The following is a 26803-nucleotide window of genomic DNA, read 5'->3' as shown; positions in this document are numbered from 1 at the left end:
AGCCACTTTGGTGGCTTCACTTGTCTTCTTGGAGGCTCTCTTTCTTTTCAGTATGTGCCCTCTCTGTTCTTGCTGTTTCAGGCACCTGCTCCACTTCTGCTTCTCTCCTATACACCACAGTTTCTGGTATTTCAACCAAAGGCTCTTGTTGAACCACTGTAGATACCCTCTGGGTCCCTGGGGTCTCTAGTGCTTGTACAGAGTGCTCTGGTTGAGGATGAAGGTGGGCTTTGTTTCTCTTGTGGTTGCACTGTTCCTGTCTGAACTATTTAGGACCTTAGTGTATTTGCTTTGCCAAGCTCTGTTGCTGGTTGTTGTGATTTAGAGATCCATACTGCTTGTCCTGGTTTTAACTCAGGCCTCACAGTAGCTCTGTGTCTCTTGTTAAAGTTCAGTGTTTGTGTCATTTTCAGCTGTTCATCTTTTTCTCTGAATACTCGCCTGTTCGGCCATCGTGGTTTGAGTTGCGATTTTGCCTGTGATAATGGAGATCTTAATTTCCGGCTCATTAACATTTCAGTGGGTGAGGGTCCGTGTAGCAGCGGTGTGACCCTGTAGGCCAACAGTGCACGGTATAAGGATCAGGATTTTTTTGAAGCAAAGTCTTAATTGTTTTCATGGCCCCCTCTGCCTCCCCATTGCTTTGGCTGAAATATGGGCTGCTGGTTATATGAATTAAATCATAATCTGCCGTAAGGATGAAAACTCAGCAGATGCAAATTGTGGGCCATTATCACTTATCAGTGTTTCTGTTAGTGTTTTCAGTGTTTCACTTATCGGTGTAAAATCGATCTTTTCGATTTTAATGTACCTTGAGAAGTAGTCGACGACTAGAAGGTAGGTCTTTACCTTTCTGGAAGAAAAGATCAGCCCCCAGTTTTTGCCAGGGCAGTCCGGGTAACGGGGATGGTATCATAGGTTCAGTGTGCTGGGGTTGATGTCTCAAACATGTCTCACATTGCGCAACCATTTTTGCAATTTGACTGCATAGGCCCAACCACCTCACTGACTGCTGTGCTCGAGCTCTATACTTGGATATTCACATATGTCCCTCATGCAGCCGGGTTAACATTTTTTTAGCTCCTCCTGTCTTGGCCAGCCTATTTTGCATCGCTTCATCAGCTCCCTCCAGATCCTGTCATGTTGCTGCGCATCTGCTATTTGTTATAACTTTGATTATAATGCTGGTAAGCAGTGATGTACTGCATCCACAAACACTTGTGCTTCTTTTTCCAGTTCCTTTTCTTCACTTGACAGTTCTCTTACTATAGGGGCTCTTGACAGTGTGTCTGCAGTGATTAATGACTTGCCTGGAACATGCACTATGTTGTATATATATCTCAGGAATCTTAGACTGAATCGTTGAATCCTGGGGGGCAAGTCATCCTATGCCTTTGTTCCCAAAAGGGCCAACAATGGTTTGTGGTCTGTCTCTATAGTAAAATGAAGGCTGATCAGGTATGAGCTGAGTCTTTCACAAGCCCATGTTACTGCCAAAGCCTCCTTTTCTACTTGAGCATATCTCTGTTCTGTCTCAGACAGGGATCGTGAAATAAAAGCCACTTGTCGCCATTCTTTCTCATTCTGCATTTGGCTAAGGACGGCTCCTAATTTAAATGAGGATCCATCTGCGGACACTTTTGTTTTTGAATCAGGCTTGCACTGTGCTAATACCTGGGCTGATGCCAAGTCAGATTTGATCTTTTCAAAAGCTGCTTGCTGCACACTGCCCCAAATCCAGTCATTCTGCTTGGCTAGCAGATCGCGCAGTTTTGTATCATCAGTGAAATGAGGAATGAACTTGCTCATATATGTGGCCATGCCCAGGAAATGTCTCATATCTGCCGCAGTTTGGAGTGCAGGCATCTCTACAATAGCCCTGACCTTTTCAGGATCCAGTGCTATTCCTTCTGCACTCACTTTGTGGCCCACAAACAAAACTTCAGACTGTGCGAAGGAGCACTTCTCGTTCAGAGTTAAGCCTGCTTTCTGAAATCTGAACAGAACTTCAGTTAGCTGCTCGTCATGTTGGGTTTTATCCTTACCACAAACTAGCACATTATCAGCATGGCAGATTACTCCTGTTATTCCATCTAGGAGCTGAGACATGCGTCTCTGGAAGTGTTCTAGACCTGAGTTGATGCTGAAGCATAGGACGTTACAAAAGAATTGGCCAAATGGTGTAATAAATGTTGTGAGTTCTCTGCACTCTTTCGCCAATGGTATCTACCAAAAGCCAGACCGTGCATCTAGCTTGGTAAAAATTGTTTCACCATTCAACTGGGCCAATGACTGCTCTACAGAAGGTAATATATGCTGTTCTCTGCATACTGCCTCATTTAGCTTGGTTAAATCAACGGATATTCAGATTTTTTCCATTTGGCTTTACAACTGGCACCATGCCGGCACACCATTCCGTCGGTTGGTCTATCCTTGATATCACCCCCATTCTTTCCATACGCTCTAACTCCTCCTTAATTTTGTTTTCCAAAGGAATAGGCACTCTGTGAGGGGTTGTGACTGCGTATGGCAGTAGTATGGCAAGCGAATGCAGTAGTTTACTTCTAGTTTTCCCAGTCCAGTAAATACTTTTGGAAATTTCTTTTTATACCTTTCTTCAGTTACTTCAACTGCATCAATCCGTTCAACAAGCTGTAATGCCTCAATAGCTGGCAGGCCCAATAGGGGTCTGGAAAGTGAATCAATTACAAAAATAGTTTGAGAGGTCTTTGCTTTCCAATTTGCACATTACCTGTCCTGCCACTAGTAGCTGTTTATTATTGGGCCCGTACAGTTTTTTCTTTGATTCCATCAAATTCTCATCAGTCTGTGAAGAACTGCCCCACATAATAGCTTGCTGCTGTTTTACCATCTCATTCTGTTTCACCTGACTGACAGCTCTGCTTAATGTCATGTCTGAGTCCAGCTGGAGTTTTTCTTAAAGTGACATGTCTCTTATTCCCACAACAATGTGACCAAGTATTAATTTGTCTTTTAAAGGTCCAAAATTACAATGTTCTGCAAGCTTATGGATGGCCGTTATAAAGCTATCAGCTGACTCGCCAGGTTCTTGTTTGCACATATTAAACTTGGCTCTCTCAAAAATGACGGTATGTTTTCCCTCAAAATGGTTATTAAAACAGTTTTCAACTGCAGTGTAGCTGAGCTTTTCCTCTGCAGTTAAAGTGGAAGCATTCAAAATATCCTCCGCTTCATCACCCATAAAGTAAATAAAAGTATTGACCTGGAATTTGTCATCTCTTTTGTTCAGTCCAGACGCGAGACGGTATCTTTGGAAATGTCTGATTCATTTTTTGCCACTCTTTGCCATCAGCACAGTCAAATTTGTCAGGAGCACTGATATGAAAACTCTCCGTGTGTGCGCGTGCTGGTGTTTCATTCTCAGACATGATGTAAACAATATGAAGTTCGTTGCTAGCCGATAAACATTTCTCATTCGTCAGATGAGTCTCGGACGTGTATTCACAGTGTCCATTTATCACATTATGAAATCTTCTGACACCATTTAATAGTAATCAATGACACACCAACAGCTTGATGCGATATCCTCTGTTTACTTAACTTTTTCCCCCCGCCTCCACAACCTTTTCTAAGGGGTCACCTTTTGGGACATCTACTACACACACGAAAACACAAAGGCGGTATTTTCAAATTTATCCACTCTGGAACCCGGTTTCAAAAAATATTGGTTTCACTCTCTCAAAATGCCGGATCCGTGTGGACGAAATGCCTATACGATACAAAATTTGTGCGTATACAGCAAAACGTGTCTCAGTGTGGACAGGGCAGAATTTTATCAGTCTCCTAATCGCTGATCCACCACTGGAGCTTTATACCCTCCGTTAAGAGCAGATGTGATCAATGAATACTCAACTGCTCTGATTGGTGCAGGAGTGGGAGGAAACTAGAGCAATCAACCAATGAGAGGGTGATCAGCTCTCACTGGATATCACAAATAACTCTCTCTGGTGCAGCATACTACCATACTGCTCTTACTGTATTTCTGCTTATATTTCTGCCCTGAAATCTATAATGCCTGGACTGTGATTCTGAGGCCAGAAAATCCCACAGGTACTCTAGAATGAGAATCTGACCTGCTGATGGCATGCGCCTTGAACTTCATAAATATAAAAACTGTTAATGCTTATGGTGACTGTACTGCAGGATGTTCCTCTTGTTTTCTCACCTTCAGACCCTGAGAGAGAGAGAGTCTGTCTCCATTTCTGTCTCTCTGGGAGGAAAAATAAGGCTCTTGACTTTCAGCAGTCTGTTCTATATTTAGCTATCATGTCATGGCCCTCATCTTTGAATTCTCTTCAGTCTTGAATAATGCTGTGCACTCAACACACACTCCCAGTGCCATTCCTACTGGATCTAAGGTCAAAGCTAAACCAGTGCAGGTGGCCTGCATGTGGTAAAGCAACTGACCCTTTGTTGGGAGTTTGACTGGAAGGCGATCTGACAAATAATAATGTTGAATCTGCAAATTTTTGTCTGACAAACATACCAGACTGGAGAGTAGATTAACGTTGGTGGACTTGAACACATTTTCAGTTTCCTCTTTGCTCTGCAATGTTTTTGTGGAGCAAATGTGATGTGTGGCTTTAGTGCTCCATGGCTTTTCGGACATAGCAACAATAACTAAGGGGTGTGGATCTTTACAAAAGGTCAATTAGATGCATTCAGTGCATAAATGCATGTCAATATATGAGGATACTTACAGTATAAGTAGTTTCTCAGGCAGGTGTTCTTTCTTCCATCATTATTATTGCTTGAAAAAAATAATCTTCTCTAAATGTAAAATATTGTGGAAAATATGGTGTCTGCTAAATCCATATAAATGTAAATGTGTATCGTTTTTTGTAAAAAAGTAAATTACTTTTTTGCGCACGCACACACACACACACACACACACACACACACACACACACACACACACACACATATATATATATATATATATATATATTTGATCATTCACAGCACAGGCTTGAATGGGTGCAAAAGTCTTAGTATAATGATGCAGACTTTAGACTGTGAAAAGTAGCATCCTTCAGATGAGGCATTAAACTGGCCTCCTGACATTCTGTCATCAGCTCCCCACCTCAAATTACGAATTCAGCTTTGTTTTCTTTTTGAAGCTGGTAGCACATTCAGATGGCTAGTAGGTCAATGTAAAAAAAAAAAAAAAAACCCTAGCTTGCTGCTGGAGCTAGTTTTTGTCCAGCCAGAAGGCTGCGCTCATTCCCTGACTTGTATGGGTGCAAAAGTCTTAGTATATGAAATCGTTCTGCAGAGTGTAAAAAGAAGCATCCTTTTGATAAAGCATTAGACTGGCACCTGTAAAAAGGAGCATCGTTCAGGTGAGGCTTCTGAAAAAGAGCAAACTTGATAACACCATATTGAGCAACTATAGACCAATATTAAATCTTCCTTTTATAGGCAAGATTATAGAAAAGGTAGTCTTTAATCAGCTGAACAAATACTTAAACTCAAATGGATACCTAGACAATTTTCAATCTGGTTTCCGACTGCATCACAGCACAGAGACAGCACTCATTAAGATAATAAATGATATTCGCTTAAATTCTGATTCTGGCAAATTATCAGTGCTGTTCTTACTTTATCTCAGTGCTGCGTTTGACACTGTCGATCATAACATACTACTAGAGAGACTGGAAAACTGGGTTGGGCTTTCTGGGATGGTAATCAAATGTTTCAGGTCATACTTAGAAGGGGGAGGTTATTATGTGAGTATAGGAGAGCATAAGTCTAAGTGGACGTCCCTGACATGCGGAGTCCCATAAGGCTCAATTCTTGCACCTCTCTTGTTTAGCCTTGTCTATGCTCCAACTAAGTCAAATAACAACTAAAAATCAAGTTAGGAATCTTGGTGTGATTCTGGAGACAGACCTTATTTTCAGTAGTCATGTCAAAGCAGTAACTAAATCAACATACTATCATCTAAATAACATTGCAAGAATAAGATGTTTTCTTTCCAGTCAAGACTTGGAGAAACTTCTTCATGCCTTTATCACCAGCAGGGTGGACTATCGTAATGGTTTCCTCACCGGCATTCGCAAGAAGACCATTAGACAGCTGCAGCTCATCCAGAACGCTGCTGCCAGGATTCTGACTAGAAACAGAAAATCTGAGCATATCACACCAGTCCTCAGGTCCTTACACTGGCTTCCAGTTATATTTAGGATTGATTTTAAAGTACTTTTACTCGTTTATAAATCACTCAATTGCCTAGGACCTAAATTAATAGCATATGTTCACTGAATATAAACCTAACAGACCACTCAGATCATTAGGATCAAGTCAGTTAGAAATACCAAGGGTTCACACAAAACAAGGGGAGTCGCTTTTAGTTAATATGCTGCCCACAGTTGGAATCAGCTTCCAGAAGATGTCCTAAAACAAGTCACATTTCAATGCAGACTCAAAACTCATCTGTTTAGCTGTGCATTTATTGAGTGAGCACTGTGCAATGTCCAAACTGATTTTTGTATTATTGCCGCTTTGACTGTCGGGTAGAAGTCTACTGCGGAGCTCGCCTCAGTGCAGGCCCGGCAGAAGTGCGCATCGAGGGTGCATAGTGGCCGCAAAGGGGACGCTCGCGAGCACCCTTCTGAAAGCTAAAATTACAAACTGGTACACCCTACGGTCTCATGGACTTAACAGATTAGATATGACTGGTTATATTTAGCTGTGATAGTTCATGCTATAAATCCCGCCTCTTGAGATTGTGCACGTTTGTGAATCGGTCTGAATGAACAATATAACGGGAAGATCAATTTTGAAAACGTAAACAACAAACATACTTAGATATAAGGACTTCAAAATAAGACTTAAAATGGCATGAAAACATGAATAGCTGAACTTTGCCTCCTCATTGTAGAACACCACCGCACACCACTGATATATAAATAAACAATAGCAGGAATCTTAACATGAGAGAACTAAATTGAAGAAGAGAAAGAGAAGTTAAGACAACAGCAAGTTGTTGAAGTTAAAATTTCGGTTGTTGTTTGTTGAAAATCTTTCCCAAATATCTTCTGACATCATTCATGATGACTGAAGAAAATGTTATGCGTTTGGAATGAAAAAATGGTGAGTAAATGTTGTCTGAATGGCAAGATTTTTATTTTTAGTGAACTGTACTATTAACAATTTGTAGTCTTCCACAATGGTGAACGTGATTTCATCAAGTACAACATGTTCCTGGATCAACATCCTTGTTGATCCTGGAACAACATTCCAATCAACCAATCAGAATCGAGGGATAAGTTTTCAGGAAATGCAGTTTTAGGTTTACAATCAGGGTTAGATGCTTCTACACCCTTGTTATTCACCTATCATTTCCCTCTGATTTTAGGAATAAATTATGGGTAGGGTAGGGATAGGGTTAGGTCTATATTTTTGGACAGTAATGTTGATCCAGGATCAACAAAAGATGTCAAAAGTCACCAGCCAAGGCAACTGAATGCCTTCATTCAAATTCCTTGTAGTTTCATCACACCACTATTAAATCATTTGTCATTTTCAACAGCAGGAAATAAGAAAAGCATAACAATTATTTTTTTTATCTCTAAATGTACATTTTCCTTCCACAAGCACTAATCTGAGGCTTTACACTTTAATTTAGATTAAATAAATAACAGATCATAAAATATGTTACTGTAACTGATGTTGGTTTCATTTCATTAGACCACAATGACACTATTGATCAAATAAGAGCATTAACGGCAGTGTAATTAATTTACACTAAGATATAATAGATACTAAAATTGAAGCATATCTTAAAATAAATGCATGTTTTTTTTTTTGTTTTTTTTTTGTTAACTGAACTATATGATATAATAAATCATTTGATTATTCATTATTATTATTTTCATTAGTTGTATTCCATATAACACTAGGGATGTACAGAGATCTGAAGGTTTTTGATTCATTGATTTGAATCGTGAAACTACATCGCCACCTGCAGATTAATTTGTGCCATTACAGTAAGTGTCGCGCCTTCACTGTAGAAATGCCTCTGTTCAGAAATTCAGATATTTTGAAGATCTACTACTTTTCATTTTATGATAGAAATCAATCAGAAGTCAATAAAAAATATTTCTGCCAAGAACCTAAGTATGGTGCAAAAGGAATAGGAATATATATATTTTTTTAATATATTGACGATGTGAGAGACCACACACATAAAATTTTTAAAAAGAAATCATATTTTAACAGTTTTGTTCCTATAGTGTGGAGTAACCAAGACAGCATACCACACACTAACTGATTCCATTCATACACAACCCGACTCCTGATTGTGAACACGGGAAATTTTGTGTGGTCAAACATGACTTTAGTGTAAACAATGGTGGCAAAAAAAAATAAAAATAAAAATAATAATAATAATAATATGCCACATCGAAAGAGATAGTTCACCCCAAATCAGATAATATAATATGTAGAAATATCAAGTTACTCTGGACTTTACCTACAGTAGGATTGTCGGAAGAGGACAATTCGGCTGAAAATCAGGCCGATTATCTTACAATGTGTGCCATGCTCTATGCAATATGAGAGAGTATAGAGAATATATGAGAGAATACTGTCTGGACCCAAACTAAACAGACCAGCATATCAATACATCAAATTCATTAACAGATGGGGTATAGTGACATTATTTGTTTATTAGCAGTCAGATCCAACGGTAGGTATGACGAAACGAAGACTGGAATTATGAAAACTGTAGTTACATTCAGTTTATCTGAAATTTGATAGGTTTTTCACAAACACTCAGAAAATTAAATTGTTCAACACAGCCCTATCTGTTAAAGAGTTGGGAAACACTTTTGAAAAGTTCCAAGCCCTTTCTTGGCCAGCATTGGCTTAATCCTTGTTATTTTCCTTAAATTGAGAACATCCATTAATATTTCATTCACACAACACACTTGCTTTATTATTAAAAAAAAAAAAAAAAAAAAAAAGGCCAGGTAATAGTGTCAATAGTCCCAAATTTTCATTTGGGAATCTGTTAAAGCTACTGACCCTGCAGTAATTTAGATCTGCCACCAAAAACAAATGTCATCATTGCACACAATAGCTATACATGATATTTACAATCACATGGTCCCATTTAACTCCGACCAGTGGACAAACATTTGTATATCTATGCATATGTGCTCCCAAACTCTTCAAACAGGACAAGTTATGTGATCAACAAACTCAAAAGACAAGGAAAATAAAAAGAGAGAGAGAGAGAAATAATCAAACCCTGCATTAATCACACATACTTTATATTCAGATGACATGAATACATCTCGTTTAAGGTGTGCTGGTAGAATAAGAAAGTAATGTGACATGATTGTTATGTACAGAAGCTCTTATGTACTGATGTTCTATACAACACTACTATACAAACCTCGGCCTCGTCACACACAAGTCTCCACTGCTCTTAAAGGCCTTTAGTGTCTGCTTTACAATCCATTATATACAGATCAGCATTCAATTAAAAGCAGGTAGAATTCAGACTCCAATTTGAGGGAAATATGTAGGTCAGTGGAGGAGCTTGTTCATTATGGCAGACAGAAGAAACAAGATGCAGATGAGTCAATTTTATGAGCATCCAGAGACTGACATAAAAGCAATTCCCGACCAACTGATGACCGCTGTAACAAATTTAAGCCTTAAGCTTACATGTAATTATGCTTGTTGGGTAAACATCACAAAAACATCCCTGGGTCGTATTTAACCCCAATATATATATATATGTATTAAAAAAAAGGAAAGAAAAGAAAAAGGTCACCATTGTGACTAAATGTGAGAAACTATAAGATGTTTTGGTAATACAGTAATGATCATTTGTAGTCAAAATGTGCTTAATTTTCATGAAAAATAGTCACGATCAAAGCTAAAAAATAAAATAAAAAAAGAAAATATATATATATATATATATATATATATATATATATATATAGTATATATATAATATATATATATAGATCCCAAAATATGCTTCATTTTCTATATAATACTCTTTTTGAAATGCAACCTGGACATGTTCCTCAAACATTAGGAGGATATGCAAATCAAATGACTGTTCATTTCTAGACATATTAAGACATGAATTCATTCAGAAACATCCGCATTATCAAAACCAGAGGCAGCATATGAAGTTTTGTGTTTCATAAGTATTTTTCCTCTCTAAGATCCATTTTGTCCAAAAAAGAAGTTGCGATGTGAAAAACAGGCTGTTTTCACTAGCTGTTTCCAAGAAGTGTCCACCACAAACCCTTGGACCCACAGACTCATAAAGGCAGACAAACAGTGACAAATTAAAAATCAGTTATGGAACTTAAATGTGTTCCAATACATTTTTGTCCCCTTGAGGCAATACATTTTTAGAAATTATTTATTTTCCTTAAAACTGTCAATTGACTCATTCCCTGACAGTCACATACGTTAAATAAGAAGAGATGGTCTGACTGATATGACTTAAAAATAAACATACAAATAAAAACTTATGATGGGTCTGGAAAACATCAGTGGATTACAAGAAACTTTTCTCATCTTCTAAAATTGCTCTTGATTCAGTTCCCCAATGAATACCTCTGAAATAAGGCTAAAGTAAAACATTTTTATCAGATGAAGTATTAAAACATTTCCAGAGTTAATTTAAAAACTCAACCCAGTTACCAAAATATAAATAAATTAAAGATGAATCTAATGATTCAAAACAGGAGCAAATTAACCTGTGGAACACAAATCCTAATGAATCTGTGACCTAATGGAGTGAATCTCGTGAAAATCTATCAAGAACATGACCAGGTCATATTACATCCCAAAAGAAATGAGATTTTACATAAAGAAAATGAAGCCTTTTGCTAGTCCCATTAAGATTTAAGTATTTTTCATTTATTTATTTTATTTTTTTGCTGAGACCACTGAGCTTATCCCTTTATTTAAATAGTCCCAGAGGGATAGTGCACCCAAAGAAGAACTTTTGTCATTATTTACTTACCCTCATGTCGTTCCAAACCTGTAAGAAACACTGGAAGTGAATGGCTACCAGCAACTGACTAGTTACAGTTCTTCAAAATATCTTTTTTTTTTTTGTTAAACAGAAGGAAGAAACTCATACACGTTTGTTACAATTTGAGGGTCAGTAAATCATTTTTGGGTGAACTGTCCCTTTTATATTGAGAAATATCATGCTTAAATGTATTGTATTGATTTTTTTGCAATTTTTTGCAATAAATAAATAAAAACATTTTTTTTTGGGGGGGGGATAGATCATGACTCAGATTTTCATGATATTCACCCAATACTGAAATACAGAAATGATATAAAGCATTTCGTGTTCCTTGTATTTTCTCTCCTACACTGAGAATTATGGGTTTAGTTTTATTAGGTTTAAGGGACCGTCTGCAATCATATCACACTGAATCTGAATGAGGCATTTGAAGTTACTGTAGTCTCACTGTCTTTTGCTGTAGACTATCTCTCTTGTTCGTCAGAGCTGGCCTTATGCCCCGCCTCCTCAGTGGGCGTGTCCAGTACTGGATTAACAAATCCATCAAAGTCCTCATCGCCATGGTCACCACTGTCCTCAGGATGTGCGCTTACAAAGTCATTCTCCCACTCCAAAGCATTAGAGTCCTCAGATGTGGAGGTGGGGCCACTGTCCAGCTGTTTCCCGCCGGGACGAAGTGATGCCCGTAAAATGTCCTCCTCTGTTTTGGAACGCTCCCATGCAGGACCCATCCGGATAATTCCTGTATAATGCCACATATTAATTCATTGTATTATGAATTACGTTAACTGTATTTACTCTGCTAATTCACTTCTGGTCAAAAGTTTTAAATAAATTTAACAATTATGAATTACATATGAGAATAATTTCTGAAGGTGCATGTGACACTGGAGTGATGATGCTAAAATTTAAGCTTTGCATCACAGGAATAAATTACACTTTTAAAATGTAATACAATAGATAATAGTTCTTGTAAGTTGTAATAATATTTTTTTGAATTTTATTGTTTTATATAATCAAAAACTACAAACCACAAAGTTTTTTTCTGTACAAAAATGTCTAAGAACTTTGAGAACATCTGAAATCTTCACAATTGTCTCATTTGTAACATTTAATACAATAGATAACTAACAATGAGCAATACATTTTTACAAAAATTATTGTTATTGTCAAATAAAATGTTTGTTAAGGTTTGATGAGGTAAAATAGACCATTTTCCTTGTTTGTTCACATTGCATTGATAGTATAAGACACAAATGATTATTTTTTATTTATTTTTTTTGCATCACTGATATACTATTATAGACTTCATTCATATTTTTTTTTCAATTAGATATTATTTTTAGATTTTGTTTTAACTTTAATTTTAGTTAAGTTGTATTAATTTGGATGTCTTCTTGGCATTTTTATTATTTGTCTTTCAACACACACACACACACACACAAAAAAAAACACACACACACACACACACACACACACACACAAAAATAAAATTATAAAATAAACAAAAATGAGAAATTAATGTTTTTTTTTTTTTTTATTCCAGTAACCAATATTTTTTTTTTTTCTATGGTTTTACTTTTAGTTTTAGCTAACTATAATAACTAAAACTAGCATGAACTAAGATTAATAAATTTGCAGAGGTGCTGTTCATGTAATGTAGTTAACCAATCTTAAGTAAAAACATAATGCAAAGTGTTACTGACTTGGATGCGGCATTTAAAAGCCAACTCTAACTGGCATGTTGTGACTTGACTCCAGCATAATTTGTATAATAAATGATTACTGAATGCAGGAAGCAAGTGTTTGGGAAGTTCAGTGAAGTCACTCACCCTCCTCATCCTCCCATTCCAGGTCCAGTGAGGTGGCGTCAGTCTTACTGGTGAAGTCCCAGCTGCTCTCTGTGTTTGGGGTCACCACATTCGTTTCAGAACTGAGTCCTTAACACACAGAAAAAAGAAAAAAGAAAAAATAAGGGGGGGGGGGGGGGTAGATTTTTAGCATTTAGAGATTAATATTGTTTTATTATAAACATGTTATCAATAGTATTCTGTAGTATTGGAATTGAAATGTGTTAATGGGAACTTACTGTTACAGCGAAAGGGCTTCAGATTGAGCCTTCACACTCTGCAGGTACACCTCAAACTCTGCATCTGACACTTTGCTGCAGAAACACACACACAGTTACATCATCTGTCTGCAACACACTGCTTTTATCACCATAGCTGCATTTAGAGAGATTGTGGACAACGTGACAGCCTTAATGTGAACCTCTTCCTACAGTAAAACTGTTCGTTCTGGTCACTGAGATTTGATCAGTTCCTGACAATTAAAAAAAACACCACAAGAAAAGAACCACTAGTACACTTTGCTACAAAAATCATTTGTGCATCCCTACAAACAAGAACAGCAAAACTGGATTTATTATTAGTAGGTTTTTTTTAAAGACAACCACAATTAAAAATCACTATCAAGTAGATAATATAATACTATTAAAAAGGTGCTATAATAAATACAATAAGAATGTTAATATATACTATTAACTATACTGCTTGAACATCCTAAAGGGATACTCCACCCCAAAATGAAAATTTTGTCATTAGTCACTTTCCCCCATGTCGTTCCAAACCCATAAAAGTGCAGTTCGTCTTCAGAACACAATTTAAGATATTTTGGATGAAAACCGGGAGGCCTGTGACTGTCCCATGGACTGCCAAGTAAAATACACTGTCAAGGTCTATAAAAGGTATGAAAGTCATCATCAGAATACTCTTTCTGCTATCAGACGTGCAATCTGGGTTATATGAAGCGACGGGAACACTTTTTTGTAAGCAAAAAAAAAACAAAAATAACATCTTTCTTCAACAATTCCTTTGTCAACGGTCTCCTCTGTGTCTCTCCATATCACCGTATGCTGTGTATGCTCTTCTGTGTCATCCGCGCGCACAAGAATGCGCTGTTTTCTTTCAAATCAAAGCAAAATACATGTAGAAACAACAAATAGGCTTGGCGTGGGATGACACAGAAGAGCATATGCAGCATACGGTGATATGGAGAGACACAGAGGAGACCGTTGACAAATTAACTGTTGAGTAAAGTCGTTAATTTTGTTTTCTTCGCTTACAAAAAGTGTTCCCGTTGCTTCATATAACACAGATTGCACGTCTGATGGCAGATGGAGTTTCCTGATGACGACTTTCATACCTTTTATGGACCTTGACACTGTTATTTACTTGGCAGTCTATGGGACAGTCACAGGCCTCCCAGTTTTCATCCAAAATATCTTAAATTGTGTTCCGAAGATGAACAGAGCTTTTAAGGGTTTGGAACGACATGGGGGAAAGGGATTAATGACAAAATTTTCATTTTGGGGTGGAGTATCCTTTTAAGAACTCAGGTCACACAGTAAACCACCTTCAACCAACTGGAAAAAATGAATTGAAAAATAGCTCAAATAAAAGGATGTTATTTCTGAAGTAAAGTATAACTGCATTTTTTCGCACATGACACCTGGTTTATTATTTTGCTTCTAATGCAATGACACTTAAATGTTCAAAAACTTTTTTGGAGTCAGTGAATTATTTTCACATTAATTTCAGAGCAGAATGAACTTACGTTTTGTGCCGAGGGTCACTGCTCTTTGGGTCTGATCTGGGTTTGGTCCTTTGTGGCTGCTTCCCCTGAAAAAACAACATTTCAAGAATGACAACTGATTCACTTCTACTAATGTTTCACAAAGTGTTGTGGTATCAGTCTGATTTTCAAACAAAAAAAAAAAAATTGTATTGCTAAAATTAATTCTAACTGTTTGTGCCAAGGTTTAGTGCCCTACTGGGAAACAGACACCACATGCAATATTAGCAGATGGTCAAACATACAAATCATGGTAGAAAACAACATAACAGGAAATAAAAATGAACAGAGAACATGAGGGCAAATTAAAAAGAAAAATGCTAATAAAACAGGAGGATATAAGAGACGTGTTGTTTAGGATAGTTAGTTTTAGGTGGAGGTTTTCTTGGAAGCAAATCAATTTTAGTTTTATCTGCATTAGGTGCTGAGTTTATTCACAAGACGTTGATCAATATTTGACGATGGACCAACATTAAGTGCCTTCAATCCTGTTTATAACTATTCACTGCATGTCCCAATATATATAAAGTACATTTCAAAGATGAGTCTAATTAAAAAAAAAAAAAAAAAAAAAAAAAAAAAATTTTGATATTCAATCCATAACTTACAAACTCAAGAAACTATTCATGTAAAAATCAGAATTTGTTACATATAAATTACATAGAGCTGAAGGCACATCATAAATGAAAGGGGTGTGGCTGGAGGTTAATGGGCGGGGTCAAGAGAAGGGCTGGGCGTGCTCAGTACGAACGCCTCACCTCCTTTAGCTTTCGTTCCATAGCGAGCCGCGCTGCCTCACGCTGAGCTGCAAAAACAGCCTCCTCTTCTAGCCTTAACTTCTCCTCTTCTGCCAATAACTGGGGCAGAAATCACAACAGAAAGGAAAAGTTAACTAAACTCAGAAAACAAAAGCGGGGTGAAAAAACCAAAGCAATGGAAAACAAATGAAAGCATAAACTTAACGTAAGCTCTAACTTAAAAGTAAAAATTTTTTTTATGGCAACATGTTTTGAACTTGGACTATTTAATCGTCACATGACATTGATCCATTTTACTTTACAAACACATGTTTGGCACATATGATGACCTGCTGTACCTCTGCATTCAGCTTTTCGTCGATCAGCACCTGTTTGTCTGAGATGGCAGCATAGCACTGCTCCTTCAAGTGACCAATCTCCTCTTCACTGATGGGTCTGAAGCAATGACCAGAGAATTTAGTTAAGAGTCTCCATCAACCAATCAAAATCTATCTGACCTCATGCTATGTGATGCACTGATCTGAGAGGAATGTGACTACCGTAATTACGGTCCTAACTTGGTCATTAAATGGCTAGTTTTGACTAACTGTTCCACTTTACAACTTATCCAGGCCAAGAGCCGACCATTACAGGTCAGCCATCAGTGAATATCCATAGCTCATTTAAAAGGTTTAGTGAACCCAAAAATATCATATCATGTTGTTCCAAATTTGTATGAATTAATTTTTTTTCTGCTCAACACAAAAGATAATATTTTGAAGAAGGTAACCAAACCGTTTTGGGTCTCTTCGATTTCCATTGTATTTTTGTCCATACTATGGAAGTCAATGGAACCCCAAATCATTTGGTTACATAAATATCTTCAATTGTGTTCCACAGGAAAAAGTCATACAGGTTTGGAACGACATGAGTGGGAGTAAATGATGATTGAAATTTCATTTTTGGGTGGACTATACCTTTAAGTGGCATTTAGATACAGACAAATATGCAAATGGATATATTAGAAAGAATTTCCTGCATTTTTTGTGCACAATATCCATCACACTATTCATAAACAGTTTAAAATTTGTCACTGTCCTCAACTGAAAAAATTGATGTCACTGCCCTCAAATCAAGAGATAATAAGACTTTTAGTGACCCAACTCTAAAATACCAATAAAAGAGTCAAGATTAAATAGTATCAGACCTGGAGCAGCTTTGTGAGCTCTCACCCTGAAAAAGAAGACAAAAGTGTTGACGTCTAAGCAAAAGTGGTATATTGTAAAATTGTGAGTGTGGTACTGTAAGTGTGCCTTTACCTCATCGCTCTCAACAAGGTTCTCAAACTGTAAAAGAATGCATAGAAGTCACTCAAAATGTACACAGTGGAGAGAAGGATTTTATATCTAATCTTCAGTTTTAAAATTATGATGACTGTACCTCAATGGTATAGTGTTCCCCAGCGGTGCTGCTTTTGAAGTATTTTGACCTATTGACAAAACAAGCAGTAACCAGCCATCAGGGCAGGCAGGCTATATGAGAGGTAGCACTTTCCTGGCAGAATTTATTAATAGATTATATATTGTGTGTGTGTGTGTGTGTGTGTATATATAAATAAAAAAATAAAAAAAACTATATATTAAAAAAATAGTGGGTATAAAATACGTACTGTACTATTTTATAATATAAGATTTCGATTATAAATAAATTGCAAACGATGACACAGAATGAAGTCTCAGGGCGGATTCACAAAAGGACTCTGGGCGTGGTCCTGAGATCAGACATCAACTAATGCGGAAACTAGAGTAGCATTGATGAATCTGAATCATTTAACCGAGTCAGACCGTTTAAAAAATGGATTCGAATCATCGCTCAAAAGTGTAAAATTAAAAGGTTCCTGTGTTTATGTTATTTTTATGTATTCAGTAAATGTTGTAATAAGTAAATGTGTGTAATTACAAACTTTAATCACAATAGGAGTCGCTGTTCTTCCAAAGAGTCAAGCGATTTACACACACATTGAATCAAGTGAATCGTTAAAAAGAACCGTTTCAAAAGAACGATTCGTTCACGTAATGAACATCACTAATGTAATGGAGCTGCTATCACTTGCATTCTACTTACTCAAAATCTGCGCATTTAATGTAACTGCAAAGTTGTATTAATAGTGTTGAGTCAACCCTTTTAAAAACGGTCCAGCGATTTAAACTCACCGGCTGTTCGATGGTTTTCCAATGAAATGCACCTGACAGCTGGCGAATCATGCAGCCAAAGATCACAGATACCTTTTTTCCCCACAATAATTCATCTTCGATAACACTCCCCATGAATGACTCACCCTCCTCCTCTTTGTATCCTGTTAGCTTCCCTTCTAAAGAGCCCAAAACATCGAGCCCAGCAGTTCCCCATGGCATGCACGGATCAGGTGTATGTATCAGCTACTCTTCCATTCCGGATCCGTATCCTGCTTCTTTGCGCACTGCTCTGCACGCGACGAATTTATTCTGCATGACTTGTTAAAGCGCGAGCACGCGGCCGGTTCGCGCAGGTGAGTCACCTGCGGACACTTCGCAAGCGCAGCGGCATCATTCATCGCCCATGGCTCGCATTCTCAGCTCCGGCCTAAAATCCTCTATTGTTTCTTCCTTCTGACAACTCATACATGTGATTAATGTTTAAACTACGGCAAGTCGCGAGGTTCAAGTGCTGTAATGACGTTTCCGAAACACTGGAGGCCGACAGAGATCATACGTAGCCTAGCTGAAATTACCATGGTAACTATAGTTTTCCCTAATAAATCATAGTTAGGATACTGCAGGTGGTGCTAATAATGAAGAACTATAATAAGTATAGGCTATAACTAGGCTATTATAAGCGTAAATATATTACTTGCTTGAATATGTTTGCCCTAAACTATGCATATTTGTCTGTCTCTAAAATGGTAGGGCCTATAGTCCACCCAAAAACTGAAATTTCATTATTTAATCGTTACATTAATCATTATTTTCCTCCCCCTCATGCTCCAAATCTGGGGTGCATTTTCAAAAAGTAACTGTGGTTGCAAGTTCCGTCGTTATCAATAGAGTTCAATGGAAGTTGCAACCATAGTTATCTAATGATGCTTTTTGGGAAACTAACCCCTGTATGACTCACTTTCATCTGTGGAACACAAAAGAAGATATTTTGCTAACCAACTAATTTCAGGTCCCACTGACTTCCATATTCGACAGATAGGGACATTTTTCATATGTAGGTTTCCAACATCTAAGAGTTCTTTGGATCTCAGACACCTACATATGGAGGATCATCTGTGTCTCCTCTGACTCTTAAACAATGGGGTCTTATGTATTACTTCATCAAAACTGAGGCCCTGCTGGTTTTTTAAGGTCAAGGAGGATTAAAATCATACTAGCCAACGTACTTCGATGCTTGATTTCAGGGAGCGCAAATTGCTTCTAACAGCAGGTAAAGCCAAGTGCCCATATTGCACGCCAGGTACGGCAACCCCACCTTTACAGGCCGCCAGTCTGAAACCTTCACGTATGATTATGCTTGTACACGTTTCCACTCGCATAACCGTACAGATAAACCCACACATACACCTGCTCCTATCAGCAGGCCAGTGGGGCTCTTAATGAAAAGTAGATTATACAGTACCTGTAGACAGAAGACTGCTGTACTCGTGACACAGGTGGGGACGACTGTGTGTGATCCAAATGCTTGGTAAAGGTTGCTGGAAAAACAGTGTCACAATTTTATGGATGTTTGTGGAGCTGGCTACCCCTGGTCATTTACCATGAAGGTTAACCTCCGAAAACACATAAAATGAATCAAAAAACGACTTGCTTTCTGCCGTATAGAGTTAAATGCTCTCCATATGGCTGCATATGGAAGCATTATGAGGCTCTTTGTTCAACTGGATTTGCTAAATGTCTCTAATTCTTCACAGACGCAAACTAAATGTTTCTGCAGGCATTAGAGCATGTGTGTGATACATTCTGCAATTGGTGAAAGTCCCGTGTCATTTAACCTGCAAGGACTAATGAGACCTTCCTCAGTTTTTTCCAGCCTGCAAGCCGTAGCAGTTGCTTTTGCATCCTTTGGATTCTATGCACTAGCTCAAATCAGATTTAAAATAAATAAAAAAAAAATAAAAAAAATACTTCTTTTTTTTTTTTTTTTTTTAAATTTGGGTGCCATAACAATTTTTAGGGGAGAAACTAATTAGGGTTGCAGCTTCATGCCAGCACTGCATAAAACAAGAACTGCTGTTTCTTTGGAAACTGAAGAGAGACTTAAGTACTTCCTGCTGTGGGCGAAAGGCACATTGACATTCATCCTCTGATTCCCTTTGACCTCTACACCGGCTAAGTCTCAGGCACAGATGCTCAAGCTCGACAAGACCACGACTACAGTACACAGAGCAAGAATTATCATCTTTTATTACACCATCGCTGGAATTCATGACGGGATAATCTGCCATTCATATATCCTTGTATAATGAGTACTAAACTGTATAGTCTTAAATTCTTATGAAACTTTTACAAATACATTTTAAAGTATATATATATATATATATATATATATAGAGAGAGAGAGAAGAGAGAGAGAGAGAGGAGAGAGAGAGAGAGAGAGAGAGAGAGAGCGATAGTTAGTAAGTTTGTTGTGTGTTTTTGCAATTTCAATTATTTGTTATTTCAGTTTTAGTTTTGTACATCAAGTAATGAGAAATGTTTATACAGTATATATATATATATATATATATATATATATATTAGGGATGTCAATGATTAATCGACGATCGATTAATTGTCGATAAGAGTTGCAATCGATTAAGGCTGTCGATGGTCGGTTAACCGCTTAAATTGTTGGGCTGCGTGCGGCTCATGCGCAAAACACGTGCGTCCGCGCGCTGTGAGTGACGGTGAAGGTAGCAGTAAAAGCATCATCATTCATTCACAATGTACAAAATTAAGCTTTTAACGTGATTTAAACTTTAAAGTAGCCTACATTAAAATAGAAACAACATAAAAGTTCTTCAACATTAAAAGCATATCATGCGCTTTGCAGGGCTGCGGGACACAGGACAGAAGGCTATCCTATTACTTGTTAATTCGTTCCTACGACTTATTAATTTGTGGCAATTGTCCATGTTTCATTAAGTTTTTGTTCCCTAAATAACCCATGATTTAACTAATTAAGGGAACAAACTAATAAATCGAACAAATTCCTAATTCATGAAATCTTTAATTTACGTTCCCATGTTTACCACAGTAAGAGATGCGAAAAACAGTGATTAAAAAGTGAAAGATAAGAAAATAAACCTGCGAAATTAGACGACTGTGAAGATTTTGGAAAAGAAACAATGCCTATATGTTATTGAATTTGTGGAAATTCGTGTGACTAACCGGCAAACCAGAACAAAGCCGCGTAAATGAAGGCTATGGGCTCGAGCGCATCCAGAGCATGGTCACGATCTAACATTTTCCTATTATTCCTCTAATAAACAAAGCTTTTATACCACACTTGTCATAATCAGAGCGTATAATTTGTAAATAAATAATTGCTGGACACTGACAATACGTTTTCCCGGAACATTCAGTGATGTCACTAAAGTTTCTGCATGGACCTCACTAGTGCACAGGTTCTCATGCCCTGGGACAAAATATGATTCTTTAAGGCAAATGTATAGCCTATATAAGTAATAGGCCCAACATAAAAATACCTTCTTTTTTTTTTTAAATATGCGAAATAAATCCGACTTAAATAATTAAGATAACGGATTTAAAACAGAAGTGTGGCGGCGCTCCATAAGTTCACGGGGAAAAAAAGGATGGACAACGCCTTCTGTTTGTTTGCTTTATTTTACAAGAGCACAAAATCTTCTGTTTTTATAGTGTGTGTGCGCACAAATGAAAGTAAACACTTTTGCGGAAAAGGGTTTTTTTTTTTTTTTTTTTTTTTTTTTTTTTTTTTAATTAATGTCTCAGCTGTTTCGATCGCGCCGGAGCCTATAGCGATTCAAACTTACATCGCAGTCTGTTCATTATCAAAATAAAATAGTCAACTAAATATTTAAAAGGTTACACTGGTCAGTTTAAATAGACCTTATACCGGCTCACTCTGCTGTTATGCCAAGGACGTTTTTTGCTCATATGAAGAGAATGATCTTTTCCGTCTATATGCGAATGCGTACAAGCCTAGTTAACATTATAAATAATAGTTTAATATTCAAACACATTGCAAATATGGAAACATTTTGGATTTGTGCCGAATGAGACATGAGCAATAACCTCCAAATAAATATAGCCAAAGCCGCGCTCGCTCGTCCCTCGTCTGCACACATGCACTGTCACTATCTAATGCACTATGTGCCGGATTTTTAAAAACAAATAGGCCCTACCGGAATGCAAAAATTAAAAAATCTGACATTTTCTAGGACAGAATCCAGCAGGATCAAATTAATGTGAGCAGCAGTGTTTTGGTGCAGCAGCGCCGATGTAGTTCACTTAATGTGCAGCGCAGTCACACACGCACCACAGTTCCGTTTGGGATAATTTTATTTTAAATACCATAATGTCATTTGAAAACATTGCAATTGTGTTTTAAAATACAACAACGAGCACCACAAAAATCATTTAAAGAGGCGCGTTCAGCGGGTCTCCGTGCGGGATAGAAAAAACAGTCAACAAACTAAAAATTACCTCAAAAGTATGGCGCGCTCTCTTCATTTTATCAAATGATCTTAATCACATCTATTCATTTTATAATCCTGCTACTAGCATTTTAAAAACCCCAGACTAAAACCCCTTTAATTCAAGTGAGAAAGCGTTGTGTGTGTGGGGCTTTGGCACATCCTGTCATGCCGGTGACTGCGTGCATGCAATAGAGCATTTTGCAGCATTATGGTTAACGATTAATCGATTAATTGATCGTTAATTTAAACGACGATCGATCATGGAAATAATCGAAATTTGACATCCCTAATATATATATATATATATATATATATATATATATATATATATATATATACACAGTCATGGCCCGAAGTTTTAGCAGTGACATAAAATTGGTATTTTGCAAAGTTTCCTGCTTCGGTGTTTGTAGATTATTTTTATTTTTTTCCACGTTTCTATGGTATACTGAAAAACAATAAGCATATAATATAAGGTTTAAAGATTTTTTTTTTTCTTTTGGCTATATATATATATATATATATATATATATATATATATATATAAATGAGTCAATATTCACAGGTTGAGCCTTGTTTCTTCATAACCTGTGCAATTCGCTCTGACATGCTGGTTATTAGCTTCTGGGCCAAATCCTGACTGATGGTGATCCATTCTTGCCTTATTAGTTCTCAGAGCTGATCACAATTTGTGGGCTTCTGCTGGTCCACTCACCTTTTAAGGACTGACCTGAGGTTCCCTATGGGATTGAGATCCGGGGGAGTTGCCTGGCCATGGATCTAAAATTTCAATGTAATGATCTCGAGCCACTTCTTCATCACTCTTACTTTGTGACATGGTGCTCCATCATGTTGAAAAATGCACGGATCACTAAATTGCTCATGGATCGTTGGAAGAAGTCGCTCTTGCAGGACGTTTTGATACCATTCTTTATTCCTGGCAGTGCTTTTGGGCAGAATTATGAGAGAGCCCACTCGCTTGGTTGAAAAGCAACCCCACAAATGGATGGTCTCAGGATGCTTCAGTGTTAGCACGTCACAGGACTCATGGTAGCGTTCACCTATTCTTCTCTGAACAATCGATTTTCCAGATTTCCCAAACAGTCGTGAGGGAGCATCATCAGAGAAATGTCTTTGCACCAGTCGTCTGCTGTCTAATCCTTGTACTTTCTGCAGAATTTCAGTCTATCCTTGATGTTTTTCTTGAAGAGAAGTGGCTTCTTTAATGCCCTTCTTGACACCAGGTCGTTGTCCAAAAGTCTTGGCCTCACTGTGTGTGCAGATGCTCTCACACCAACCTGCTGCCATTCTGAGCAAAGCTCTGCAATCTCTGGAGACATGATTCCGTAGCTTACACCTCAGGAGGAGATGGTCCTGGCGCTTGCTGGGACACTCTGGGACGTCCTGAAGACTTCTTCACTGCAGTCGAACTTCTCTCCTTGAAGTTCTTGATGATCCGGTAAATGGTTCTTTCAGATGTGATATTCTTTGTAGCAATTTCCTTGCATGCGAGGCCATTTTGATGCAAAGTGATGATGGCTGCACGTGTTTCTTTGGCGGTAAACCATTGCAAACAAGAGACACAATGATGTGGTTCTAGTGATGTTCAGTTCTTGAACGAATCATTCTTGTGAGGCCGGTTCTCAGGAAGTAACGAGTCAAGCCAGTTCACAAATCGAACTGAATCGAACTTTAGTTCCTGGTTGATGGCGCAGGACGCACAGCCGAAGTAGCATGTACAACCCAAAAAGAACTGATTGAGCTGGTTCAAACAACTGTGGAATTTACTGAGGATTACCAAGGACCCACATCATATAATAAATCTTGTAGCATTTCCTAACTCAAGTGTTTACGCGGGGTGCTTTGACCCCATGATTGGAAGATGACAGATGGAGTAAAATGTGAGTCAGCTGTTGTTGTCAACCATGTCATTTACCCCACTGAGCACCCGCAGCCCAGCTGATTGTCTGATCCTGATGCCCAGCAGAGTGAGCCTTCTAAACTGCCTTGATTATAGTAAATCTCACATAAGCCCTCAGAGAAAAGAGTGCCGTGTGAAGTGTAAGTTTGCTTGTAATCTTCTTCGGTCTGTTGCCATAGTTACTGTAAATCGTTCATTCATAGCACCCGGCATCCTGGTGTTATCGAAGAAGACACGGACAATACAACGGGCCCCCCAACTGTCTGGAAAGCCGTATGGACTTGTATTTCTTCTCAGGATATGAATCGTTGATATCAAACAAGTACATTTTTCACTAGTTAAATAGGATAATCATTGATATCAGGGAATTGAAGTTTATACCAGAACAATGGCTCTTTTGGTATATCAGCAAGTACATTTTTACTAGTAAACAATGTTAATTCCTGAGGTCAACAATTCAATTTTCATAGTTAAAAGGGCTAAATTATGATATACAAGGAATTCAATTTCAACTAGGAAAAAATGTCATTTTGATATATGCAATTGTATTTTCACAAGTAAAATGGCACCATAGGCTGTCATTCAAATTTATTGTTGTGGCACCAATAGATTGTCTACTATTGAAATTCCAAAGTAAAACCCGTTAAAAAAGTTATCAGTAATCACCGGTTTACTAGTACTAGAGTTATCTTGATATCAGAAAATTTAAGTTATTGATTCCAACAATTAATCTGTTCATATCAAACAATTTAGTTGTCACTAGTGCCAATGTAAATTTCTGATAATCATGAATGTTGTTCTTGACTAGTAACAAACAGTCATTATTGAATTCAGAACATTACTATCCTCATGGTCACAATTAGAAATACATTGTCAGATATCAGACATAACAAATTTAACAGTGAAATCACGAAAATGTTTTTTTTTTTTTTGTACTAGTAACAAAAGTATTTCCTGATATCAGAGATAATCTCCTAATGTAACTATTGGACAATACATTTTCGATAATCATAACTAACACCATTTTACATAGGGAAATACAGAGTTCCTTATATTAAACTAGTTGTACTATTGTTCACGAGTAGAAATCTTAGCATTTTAACTAGATATTAATTGAATTGCTACTATGAATGGAAATGTTAGTTCTTTTTTTTTTAAGTGTCCTGATATTAAACCATTTGCTATTGTTATAGGAGAGAATATAATTCCTGATATAAAAAATTAGCATTTTTGACTAGTCAAAAATGAATTGTTGATATCAAGAAATCATATCCTTCGCTGAATGAATTAAAGTCACAACGGGCTTGCCTATTGCCATTCCCAATATTATAAATTCTTGATATCAAGAAAATCCTTTTATAGATTTAAAATATTTGTTTTTTAATTTTTATATTTTCTGTTTTCATTTTAGTAGCAGCAACCTTTTTATTTTGGGTATGTCATTTGTGTCTCCATGCCTGAAAATGGGGGTTGACAGCAAAGGGGTTAAGGTTTAGTAATGTTTGTTGTGTTTTAGTCATTGGTATTCTTATTATTTGTTTTTAAGTTATGTCTATATTGTTTTATGACATTTTTATTTTCAGTTTAATTTTAGTGATTTTAGTACTTTCAAGTGTACTTGACAGCTTGCTAAAATATATGTTGTATGGACTAAGTGTTTTCAATTCCTATTTTTTCCAGTTAACATTTCTAGTATTAGTATGATTATTTATGTTTTTTTATTATTATTTTTGCCAGGACATTATGGATTCATTTTACAAACCTTTCCATTAACATCTAAAACACAACATGACCTGACGTGCAAAATTAATAAATACAGGTAAAACATGGACTATAGTATAGCAAAGTAGTATCATCTTTTTTAAATACATACTTTTTGGAATATTGACCTTCTATATGCTCTATTTGGCAAATCTCTTTGTATAATGGGTTGCGGCTAAACTGGATATGACATTCTATGTAATTGCTCTAAAAGGAATGATGAATTAACAAAAATTAATTAGGGAATTTTAATACTCCGGATGGCTTATGTAAAATACACACTACAATAAAAACCTAAATATACTTTTAGAAATATTACTATAGTACAAAAGGCTGAGGTCAGTAAGAGTTTCATTAGTTATCTTCTATGGAAAGAAAATAATACTTTGTTCAGCAAAGATGCCATTAATGAGTCAAAAGTGACAGTAAAGACCATTATAAGGTTCCAAAAGGTCCCTGGTTCAATAAATTGATTTAGTTCTGTGCAATTACAAAAAATAAAAAAAAACAAATAGGACTTAGGATTAAAAACAACAAATAAACGTACTTCAAGTATCATCTTATCACAAGTTTAGCTGAAGCCTTTGGTTTAAATTGCTTTCGTCCATAAGTGAAAGATTTAGAAACCTAATCGATAGAAATTCCATGTGCTGTGCATATGTTGACTTGATGCCGGTCCTAAAGTGAGAGAGAAAAATGCTGTGCCTAAATGAAAACTTAAAATATGTTTTCTATTCAATAACCCTCTGGACATGACAAAACAGGATGCAATCAGCTGACATCCCAAAGGTGATATCATTCCAGGGTGCTGATGAGAGGAATGTTCTCATGGATGTGTGAAGAGAAACTCTTGGGACTACTAAATCTTTAAAATGTACGTTCTATTTCACTCCCCCATGGGATCAGTCTATGCTGAATGGGAGGGGTAAGCAAGATGTGATATGTCAGCCCCCCCCCCCCCCCCCCTCCCCAGTCCTCATGTGCTCATTTTTCATGGC

General features: G+C 37.1%; 1 protein-coding gene across 1 annotated transcript; it reads right to left on the bottom strand.

Moving 5' to 3' along the window:
- Window positions 1-10417: 10417 nt before the first annotated feature.
- LOC109101626 (AP-1 complex-associated regulatory protein-like) lies at window positions 10418-18102 on the bottom strand. The gene is given in 11 exon segments (XM_042769898.1): window positions 10418-11798; window positions 12889-12996; window positions 13146-13158; window positions 13160-13220; window positions 14672-14736; window positions 15448-15546; window positions 15786-15882; window positions 16634-16659; window positions 16746-16772; window positions 16867-16915; window positions 17765-18102. Coding segments are annotated over 11 exon segments (894 nt in total). The 5' UTR covers window positions 17836-18102; the 3' UTR covers window positions 10418-11520.
- Between the last annotated feature and the right edge of the window lie 8701 nt (window positions 18103-26803).

This window comes from Cyprinus carpio, chromosome A14, assembly GCF_018340385.1.
Source record: "Cyprinus carpio isolate SPL01 chromosome A14, ASM1834038v1, whole genome shotgun sequence".
Classification (NCBI taxonomy): domain Eukaryota; kingdom Metazoa; phylum Chordata; class Actinopteri; order Cypriniformes; family Cyprinidae; genus Cyprinus; species Cyprinus carpio.
This window is presented reverse-complemented; position numbering and strand designations above follow the sequence as displayed.